This window comes from Nicotiana tabacum, chromosome 15 (assembly GCF_000715075.1).
Source record: "Nicotiana tabacum cultivar K326 chromosome 15, ASM71507v2, whole genome shotgun sequence".
NCBI lineage: Eukaryota > Viridiplantae > Streptophyta > Magnoliopsida > Solanales > Solanaceae > Nicotiana > Nicotiana tabacum.
The window spans coordinates 86,459,072-86,470,230 of NC_134094.1; the positions used below are offsets into that span (position 1 = coordinate 86,459,072).

The 11,159-nt window shown below is 37.7% G+C and overlaps 1 protein-coding gene and 1 pseudogene across 1 annotated transcript; both read left to right on the forward strand.

Annotated features, from left to right (window-relative positions):
* The first annotated feature begins 176 nt into the window (after positions 1–176).
* On the forward strand, positions 177–2,049 carry LOC142169468 (zeatin O-glucosyltransferase-like). The gene has a single exon (XM_075230975.1). The coding sequence runs from the start codon at positions 321–323 to the stop codon at positions 1,746–1,748; it is 1,428 nt and encodes a 475-aa protein (XP_075087076.1). The 5' UTR covers positions 177–320; the 3' UTR covers positions 1,749–2,049.
* A 7,232-nt stretch (positions 2,050–9,281) lies between these two features.
* On the forward strand, positions 9,282–10,501 carry LOC142169467 (zeatin O-xylosyltransferase-like; annotated as a pseudogene).
* Positions 10,502–11,159: the final 658 nt, after the last annotated feature.

The following is an 11,159-nucleotide window of genomic DNA, read 5'->3' on the forward strand; positions in this document are numbered from 1 at the left end:
ACACAAATTCATAGCATAGAGAGTTGAGGTTATACTTTTTTTTTTATAACCACTTACTGGTGGTTTTATTAAGGTGAACAAAACAAAGGAAACTGATTGTGACTGTATTAATTAAGTAGTAGACTTTGCATCAACTTGTCAAATAAGAGAAGTGAAACTATGTGCATATAATTTAGCAGCCCGCCAGCAAGTACTATTCATTGGATTCATGCATTAGACATAATCCTTATAAGAGCATCTACGTTTTCGCCTACATATTATTCAAGACACTTCAGAAGCTGCAGATACTCCTAAAACTAGAAAAATTTTATACCTTTCCAATGGCTGAGAACTACCACACAAAAAGCCATGACCAAAATGGTTTTCAAGATGCACAAGTGGCTGTGATTATGGTGCCACTTTCAGCACAAGGTCATCTCAACCAGCTTCTCCACCTCTCTAGGCTTATCTCCTCGTGTAATATCCCTGTACACTATGTTGGAGCAACCACTCATATTCGCCAGGCTAAGTTCCGTGTCCATGGTTTTGACCCTCTCACAGCTAAAAACCTACATTTTCATGAATTCCCTACACCACCTTTTGAAAATCCCCCTCCAAATCCTAATGCTTCTCATAAGTTTCCTAACCAATTAATCCCTTCATTTTATGCAGCAATCCATCTCCGGGAGCCAGTGTGCTCTCTTGCACGCAAACTCTTGGATGCAAACCATCGGAGAGTGATTGTTATTTATGATTCTATGATGACTTGGGTAGTAGAGGATGTGCCAGCAATTCCGAATGCTGAGTGCTACCAGTTTAATAGTATCTCAGCTTTTCATACGTTTTCATTGATCTGGGAAATCAAAGGAAAGCCTTTGCTAGCAGGAACTGAAGTATTCGAAGACATTCCATCAGTCGAAAACGGCGGCACTACTACCAAATTATGGGAATTGTGGAGGAAACAAGAATCCCTTATGGGGAAAATCAGCTCTGGAGAACTTTACAATTCATCCAGAGTAATAGAAGGTTTATACCTTGATTTAGTAGCCAAAGAAAAGGATGACTTAAACCTATGGGCTATTGGTCCATTCAATCCATTGTTACTAACTGAGCAGAAGAAAGACTCAGATAAGCGTCACCAAACCTTGGATTGGCTTGACAAACAAGAACCAGACTCAGTTATATATGTATCTTTTGGAACATCTACTTCGTTTTCTAATGAAGAAATCGAAGAACTCGCCATTGGATTAGAGAAAAGCATGCAAAAGTTCATTTGGGTTATCAGAGATGCTGACAAAGGAGATGTTTTTGCAGGTGAAGAAAGGAGAGCTCAGCTTCCTGAAGGATATGAAGAGAGAATAAAAGGAAGAGGAATTATTGTTAGAGATTGGGCACCTCAGTTGGAAATTCTGGCACATCCTTCCACAGGTGGTTTTATGAGTCACTGCGGATGGAATTCGTGCATGGAAAGTATTTCCATGGGAGTTCCTATAGCAGCCTGGCCAATGCATTCAGACCAGCCAAGGAATTCTCAGCTAGTAACTAAGTTTCTGAAAATTGGCCTAACCGTGAGGCATTGGACACGTCGAGATGAATTGGTTACATCAGAAATAGTTGAAACTGCTGTGAGAACTTTGATGGCTTCACCTGAGGGAAATGAGATGCGGAAGAGAGCATCAGAACTAAGTGATGCTGTCAAGCAATCAGTGATGGATGGGGGAGTTAACTGTGTGGAGATGGATTCTTTTATAGCTCACATTACTCGATAACTTTTTTTCTTTTGTATTAAATTGGTAGAAGTAGAACCATGCCATCTAGTTAGCATAAGTGGTACAACCTATGAGACTGTATCGATGTGCTATCACCAGCCGAGTGGATTTAGTGTCCACCCTCTATGCGCACCACGATATGTATGTTGAAGGAGAAGAACATTTCCTTTGTGTTCTTTGTATTTGCTAATATAGAAGTGGAGGTCCTCCTTTACTAGCAACTAGTTTATTGGACCAGAGATACAAAAATATTGGAAGCTGTTGTTGAATTTGACAAGATTAATGTGAACTATTGTAAATATTTGAAGCCTCCTTTTAGGAAGAAATTGGTAGATGCATTTTTCATGCATTTACATTGCATGTTCACACTTAATATGATGTCATCCATGACATTATTAAGGTCATTCCCCTTCTATAAATAGCAAGAGTTTTGTTTATTTGAAATCATCTCCCACTTGCCTTCTTATCTTCTAAGGCATTTGAATCTTCTTTTTCTCTTGTAGTATTTCACTTGTATTTTTTGAAGTGAAATAAAGTTTGAGTTGATTGTGTCTGAAGACTAGGCAAAAATCAAATTTTGCCGAACCTCGTTAATTTCTGGTGTTCCTTTTATTATTGTCTCATTTACTATTTATTAGCTACCTTTAGATATAGTAGTTGTGATTTAATCGCTCTCTATATATTCGGCTTCCGCAATAATTGGTATCCGAGCCAAGGTTCTATCTTAGTATGCTCTGTGGTTGCAGCATAGTCTGAACTTTCACATCATAAAAGAATTACTTTGGTGTTCTGTACTGTCAGCAAATAAATAGTATCTATAGCAAAATGGGAGATAATAAAAATGAAGAGTCCACATCGGGTGTCAGTAATACGTCATTGGCATCTTCACTTATGACAAGAATTATGTCAAATACGAAATTTGCAGTTGAAATATTTGACGGGTCAGGACATTTCGGGATGTGGCAAGCTGAGGTTCTTGATGTCGTTTTTCAACAAGGGCTACATATTACCATAGAAGAAAATAAACCAGACAATATCGGCGAAGGAGATTGGAAGATTATCAACCGCGTTGCTTGTGGTACCATTCGATCTTACCTCGCAAGAAAACAAAAGTATCCATACAAAAAAGAAACTTCTGCAAGTAAATTGTGGAATGCATTGGAAGATAAATTCTTGAAGAAAAACAGTCAAAATAAACTTTACACGAAAAAAAGACTTGCGCTTCACATATGTTCCTGGTACTACAATGAATGATCACATCACCAACTTTAATAAGTTGGCGACATATTTTCAGAATATGGACGTGACCTTTAGTGATGGAGATATGGCCTTAATATTATTAAGTTCACTTCCCGATGAGTATGAGCACCTTGAAACAACTCTACTTCATGGGAATGATGATGTGTCTCTCAAAGAAGTTTGTTCTGCCTTATACAGCTATGAACAAAGAAAGAGAGAAAAGCAAAAAAGTGGAGAAGGAAAAGCACTGGTTGTGAGAGGTCGTTCTCAAAATCATATGAGAACGAAGAAAGGAAGATCCAAGTCAAGATCCAGACCTAGCAAAGATGAATGCGCCTTTTGCCGAGAAAAAGGACACTGGAAGAAAGACTGTCCAAAGTTGAAAAACAAGGCCAAACCTAACAATGGGAAGGCTGTCATGGATTCAAATGTAGCTGATTGTGACGACTCTGATTTCTCACTAGTTACAACTGAGCCATTCAAACCATCTAACATATGGCTGATGGATTTAGCTTGTAGCTATCATATGTGTCCTAGCAGGGACTGGTTTATTGATTTTCAAGAAGGAGAATGTGGAGTTATTCACACCGCGAATAACAATCCTTTTACCGCATATGGTATTGGTTCAATACGATTAAGGAACCATGATGGATTGATCAGAACATTAACAGATGTTCGATACGTACCAGAATTGAAGAAAAATCTCATTTCTGTAAGAGCCCTAGAGTCAAAGGGGCTCAAAGTCGTTGCAGAAATTGGGATAATGAGAATATGCTCCGGTGCACTAGTGGTAATGAAGGAAATTCGGCTAAATAATAACATGTACCACTATCACGGTAGTACAGTTATTGGGACAACAACAGTGACATCCAGTGATGACAAGGAGGCAGAAACAACCAAGCTATGACACATGCGCTTGGGACATGCTCGAGAAAAATCCTTGAAAATTTTATTAGATCAAGGATTGTTAAAATGAGTAAAGACTTGCAATTTGGAGTTTTGTGAGCATTGTGTCAAGGGGAAACAGACAAGGGTTAAATTTGGAACAACAATCCATAATACTAAAGGTATTTTGGATTATGTTCACTATGATGTTTGGGGTGCTTCCAAAACACCTTCATTAGGTGGGAGACACTATTTTGTAACATTTATTAATGATTTTTCCCGAAGAGTGTGGGTGTATACTATGAAAACCAAAGATGAGGTACTGGGAATTTTTCTCAAATGGAAGGCGATGATAGAGACTCAAACAGGCAGAAAGATAAAGTGTCTCTGCACAGATAACGGTGAAAAATACAAAAATGATCTTTACAATAAGATTTGTGAAGATGATGGCGTTTTGAGATATTTCACCGTCAGAAATACACCACAACAGAATGGAGTGGCAGAACGTATGAACCGTACTTTGCTGGAGAAGGTTCAGTGTATGTTGTCCAATGCTGGCTTGGGCAAAGAATTTTGGGTTGAGGCAATAACATATGCATGCCACCTCATTAATCGTCTACCATCTACCGCTATTGGTGGCAAGACACCATTTGAAAAATGGTATGTAAAACCCGCTGAAGATTATAACTTTTTCACGTGTTTGGCTCAATTGCATACTATCATGTGAAAGAGTCAAAATTGGATCCGAGAGCAAAGAAAGCTATATTTATGGGGATTACTTTTGGAGTCAAAGGATATCGATTATGGTGTCCAGATACAAGAAAAATTATATTCAGTAGAGATGCTACCTTTGATGAATCTGCCATAACAGATAAGGTGACAGTTGAAGATGTCAAACAAACTGATGGTGCTTCAAAGCAGGTGGAGTTGAGGGAAAATTAATTTTCCCAACACAGGGAGAAAACGAGGAAACGATAGAAGATTTTCCCTTGTAAGAAGAGTCAGTGGAATGGGAGATTCCAATTTAGGAACCCCAACAACAACTTGAATCAATAGCAACCAGCAAGCCAAAAAGAACAATAAAGAAACCTGTTCGTCTCATAGAGGCGGTGGCTTGTGCAGCCTCAATTGTAGCTGATGGTGTTCCTACCACTTATAAATAAGCAGTCCAAAGTTCAGAAGAAAATAAGTGGAGGATTGCCATGAATGAAGAAATGCAGTCCCTTCATTAGAATTGCACATGGAAATTGGCCAATCTCCCGAAGGGCAAGAAAGCAATTGGGTGCAAATAGGTATTTGCAAAGAAAGAAGGATTTCCTAACCAAGAAGATGTTCGCTACAAAGGAAGATTGGTGGCCAAAGGGTACGCTCAAAAGGAGGGAATTGATTAAAATGGGGTGTTTTCTCTAGTCGTGAAACACTCCTCCATTAGAGTTTTGTTGGCTTTGGTAGCACAATTCAATTTGGAACTAGTTCAGTTAGATGTAAAAGCTGCATTTTTACATGGAGACTTGGAAGAGGAAATCTATATGACTCGGCCAGAAGGATTCGAAGTTGCTGAAAAGAAAAATATGGTGTGCAAACTAGAAAAATCGTTGTACGGATTGAAACAATCTTCTAGACAATGGTACAAACGATTCGACAAGTTTATGTTGCGGTAGAAGTACAAAAGAAGCAAATATGATCATTGTGTGTATTTGCGCAAGCTTGAAGATGGATCCTTCATATATCTTCTCCTATATGTTGATGATATGTTGATAGCTTCCAAAAGTCAAGAGGAAATTGCAAAGTTGAAGATTCAACTAAAAAAGGAGTTTAAGATGAAGGATTTAGGTGAGGCGAAGAAAATTCTTGGAATGGAGATAAAAAGAGATAGATATTCAAAGAAACTCTATCTATCTCAGAAAGAATACTTGAAGAGAGTAATAAATCGATTTGGCATGAATGAGAACACGAAGTTGGTTAGCACTCCTCTTGCTCCTCACTTTAAGCTTAGTGCTTCTATGTCACCGAAGAATGAAGCTGAACGAGAGTATATGTCAAGAGTGCCATATGCGAATGCCGTTGGTAGCTTGATGTATGCAATAGTTTGCACAAGACCTGATATTTCACATGCTATCGGAGTTGTAAGCAGGTATATGCATAATCCAGGAAAGGAGCATTGGCAAGCTGTGAAATGGATTCTACGGTACATTTGTAATACTGTAGATGTTGGATTGATTTTTGTGCAGGAAGATAGTTAGTATCTGGTTGGATATTGTGACTCGGATTATGCGGGTGATTTGGACAAGCGTAGATCAACTACTGGTTATGTTTTCACTTTTGCAAATGTACCAGTTAGTTGGAAGTCTACTTTGCAGTCGACGGTTGCTTTGTCTATTACTGAGGCAGAGTACATGGCAATTACGGAGGCTGTAAAGGAGGCAATTTGGCTTCAAGGGTTGCTTAGAGATCATGGTATTGGTCAAGAAAGCATCACACTGTTTTGTGATAGTCAGAGTGCTATCAAATTAGCAAAGAACCAAGTTTATCATGCAAGGACGAAGCACATTGATGTCCGATATCACTTTGTACGAGATATTATAGAAGAAGGTGGAGTCATGGTGCACAAAATTTGGACTACAGACAACCCTGCCGATATACTAACAAAAGTAGTGACTGCGATCAAGTTTCAACATTGTTTGAACTTGATCAACATTGTTGAACTTTGAAGATTGAAGTTGAAGACAATCAAAATTTATCAGTAAGAGAAAATTGAAAAAGGGAAATCTTGCCAAGGTGGAGATTTGTTGAATTTGACAAGATTAATGTGAACTATTGTAAACATTTGAAATCTCTTTTTAGGAAGAAATTGGTAGATGCATTTTTCATGCATTTACATTGCATGTTCACACTTAATATGATGTCATGCATGACATTATTAAGGTCATTTCCCTTCTATAAATAGCAAGGGTTTTGTTCATTTGAAATCATCTCTCACTTGCCTTCTTATCTCCTAAGACATTTGAATCTTCTTTTTCTCTTGTAGTATTTCACTTGTATTTTTTGGAGTGAAATAAAGTTTGAGTTGATTGTGTCCGAGGACTAGGCAAAAATCAAATTTTTCCGAACCTCGTTAATATCTGGTGTTCCTTTTATTATTGTCTCATTTACTATTTATTAGCTACCTTTAAATATAGTAATTGTGATTTAATCGCTCTCTATATATTCGGCTTCCGCAACAGTTGTCTGTGAATTCTTTCAAGAACTTTTTGCTAGTACCTGGATGGTATAGTATGTTCTTCCAGGACTTTTGGAGCTTATCTTTGATTCTGTAACCTTGTATTTGATATTCCGCTAGACTTCTCATGTTGGTAGGTATAGACAATCTTTTTAAGTATACTTAACAGATTTTGCAAATAGACAAATAAGGAAGAGCTCAAGTACTCTCTGTAGTTTTTCTTTTAAACCATGAATAAACTTTCATGAGACTCTTGATTTGAATTAGAAATTTGCTCTGTTGCGACTGGAGCAATGAAGAAGCAAACTGGCCGGCAACATAGAGAAGCAACTAGAGCTCGAGATGGGTCAATCTGTGGAATTGGGAAATATACATGCTGGGGATTTCATGGTGAAGTTTATTGATTTAAAATAAGGAATGAGGTGGAATGTATGTGATCTCTCCATCATTAATGAGAGGTCTCGCTTGTGATCCCTGAAAATGGAGAAATAGTGGTACCTCCTTCAATAGACCTAAGCAGCGCAAATGTGGATCAGTCTGGCCAGTAGGTACCAGATGGTTAAACCGAAAAAAATATAATCAAATTCGTGTTTAAAGGCTGAATAATCATAGAAGCAAGTGATATTCCCACGTAGAAACAAAAACTTAGCCAGAAAAATATTTATCTACGCCATTCCATACGTATATATATACATCCACTAGCAACAGTTTAAGGGATAAACACGTGTCTCAGAATATACTTACAGGTGAGTAAAATCAAGCTACAACATAACTTCCACCACTTAAGTGGTTTATAACTCAGAATTATATTGGTTGAGTTAATAAAAAACAACCGAAACAAAGGAGAAAGGAAGAGACAGAGAGCCAAAGAAATGGAAGAATCAGTACAGCGATTTTTCAATAATGATACCCAGTGGTTTGTGATTAGTAAAGAGATTTTGTGGATCTCCTCTCACCAATCGTTATCTTCAATCAAATTCATGTCGTTGAAAAAAAGATTGTAAGTACTGCGGAGGAAACATTAAGAGGAAAAGGACGAGCTATACAATATACCGTTCCAATGCTTTATGTTCCTTTTTGTGGTAAATTAGAGCATTATCACTTGTTATATATCTTGACATAATTCGGTAAAACTAAGTTAGTGTTACAAAGATCAAAAAGCAAGATGTCTTATCAAATAATGGAGCAAGAACATGCAAACAATACTCTGAATATGCAGTTTTTTTATGTCTGCTCGTGGACTAGAATTTGCTCCCATAAAATAATACTTAGTATTTTTTTCCTAGGATATAATTTTCTAAAGATAATGGTACTAAGTACGATAAAAATAATGGAGTAATAATACTGCTTCGATGCACAAGCTAGTCAATGTGTAACTTACACCTGTAAAAAATATAGTTTTTGTTTTTTTACAATGATGACGAAGAGGATGTAAAACTCAACCACTTTTTGATTTTACTGAGAAAAGAACAAAGGAAAGTGATTGTGACTGCTTTAAGTAAAAGTAGTAGTAGTATACTTTGCAGTACTTGTCAGATAAGAGATGTTAAGCTTTTTAATAATCTTTTTTAGCTACAGTACATGTTGTGCATGCACCATTAACCATTTGTTGTGGTCGGATTCATGGAGCTAGGATTTGAAGTGTTTGAGTTCTAAATTTTAAAATAAAACTACCCCGCAAAAATCCATGGCCAAAAAAGTGTTCAAGATGCACAAGTGGTTGTGATTATGGTATCACTTTCAGCACGTGGCCATCTCAACCAGTTTCTCCACCTCTCTAGGCATATTTCCTCATGTAATATCCCAGTACACTATGTTTGAACGAGTACGACCAGTCATATTCGCCAGCCTAAGTTTCGTGTCCATGGTTTTGATCCTCTCACAGCAAAAAACCTACAATTTCATGAATTCCCTATACCATCTTTCGAAACTAGCCCTCCAAATCCTAATGCTTCTAATAAATTTCGTAACCAATTAATCCCTTCATTTTATGCAACAATCCATCTCCCCGAACCATTATGAGTGATTGTTTTTTTTTTTTTTTGGTAAGAGGGGAAACCCGCAGTCGCTACAACCTCTGCCCTTCGGGTGGGTAAACCTCCCCCTGTGTAATAGCCTGCAAACCACACAAGGGATGTAAACCACACTAGGCAAGCCCTGTGCGACAGGCTCAACCCAAAAGGCATTGAGGGGGGATTCGATCCCAGGTCATCCATATGGATGACCACCCTCCAAACCAACTGGGCAACCCCGAAGGGTTGAGTGATTGTTATTATGCATGGTTCTACTTCTATGATGACTTGGGTAGTAGAGGGTGTGCCAGCAATCCCAAATGCTGAGTGCTATTGTTTTAATACTATCTCAGCTTTTCATATGTTCTCCACTTTCTGAGAGGCCAAAGGAAAGCCTTTGCTAGCAGGAACTGAACTATACGAGGACATTCCATCACTCTGAAAACTGCGGTACTCCAGAGTTATCGGAATTGTGGAGGAAACAGGAATCCCTTATGGGGAAAGTTAGCTCTGGAGAACTTTACAATTAAATCCAGAGTAATGGAAGGTTTATACCTTGATTTAGTAGCCAAAGAAATTGATGGCTTAAACCTACGGGCTATTATTGGTCCATTGAACCCATTTTTGCTGACTGAGCAGAAGAAAGACTTAAATAAACATCACCAAACCTTGGATTGGCTTGACAAACAAGAACCAGACTCAGTGATATATGTATCTTTTGGATCATCTATTCGTTGCCGAATGAAGAAATCGAACAACTCGCCATTGGGTTAGAGAAAAGCATGCAGAATTTCATTTGGGTTCTCAGAGATGCTGACAAAGGTGATATTTTTGCAGGTGAAGACAGAAGAGCTTAGCCGCCTGAAGGTTATGAAGAAAGAATAAAAGGAAGAGGAATTATTATAAGAGATTGGGTACCTCAGTTGGAAATTCAGGGACATCCTTCCGCAGGTGGTTTTATGAGTCACTGCGGATATATGGAATTCGTGCATGGGAAGTATTTCCATGGGAGTTTCCTATAGCAGCCTGGACAATGCATTCAGACCAGCCAAGGAATTCTCAGCTGGTAACTAAGTTTCTGAAAATTGGCCTAACTGTGAGGCATTGTTGAGATGAATTAGTTACATCAGAAATAGTTGAAAATGCGGTGAGAACTTTGATGGATTCACTTGAGGGAGATGAGATGAGGAAGAGAGCAACAGAACAAAGTGATGCCGTCAAGCAATCAGTGCTAGATGGGGGAGTTAACCGTGTGGAGATGGATTCTGTTATAGCTCACATTAATCGATAAGTTTTCAATCTTTGGATGAATTTCACATGGTCATAGAACTAAGCATTAATAGCTCGATGGTCATAACACTAAATTTTTTGTAACAAAAAGTAGCTAAACTATCGATATATTTTGCACAAAATGAAAAATATCATCAGAATATCAACAACTCAGATGCCAGATAAGCAATACTTGTCAAGTCACCAATGGCACATAATTAAATTTCCACCTCACAACATGCCATGCCATGCGGAATCCTACTAAAACCATTTCTCGATATGCATGGATGCTGATTTCTCAAAAGGGAGGAAAAGGGTTAATTATGTTCTATTGGTTTGTGTTTGTACACTCTTCCACATGTGCTATGATGTGGAAAAGAATTTCTGAGTTGATGATGTGGCAGAGCTTATTTGGATTTCTACAAACATTCTCGTGCCAATCTTTTTATCTTCCAATGATTTTTCATTTTATGCAAATTATAGAGACAGTTGAGGTACTTTTTGCTAAAGAAAATAGTGTTGTAGCTTTCCAGAAATAAAGATTTATTTTGATGACCATACATGTGAAATTAACCTTTTTCTTCTTCTGAATTAACTTCATTATGTTTGTTCTCCCTATCTATTAGTCAATATTTGAAACTGTCGACACGAACACTATGCCATTATGGGCAATATATATTTTTACCTTTTTTTGTATCTCAAATCTTTTTTCATTATCAGCTAAGCTAGACTTCAGATTTTCAAAATTCTGGAAAATTTTCAAAAAGTTCTAGCAAGAGGTAATGA

Excerpts from the sequence above, each read along its gene's own strand:
- LOC142169468 (XM_075230975.1), top strand. The coding sequence starts at position 321 with ATGGCTGAGAACTACCACACAAAAAGCCATGACCAAAATGGTTTTCAA.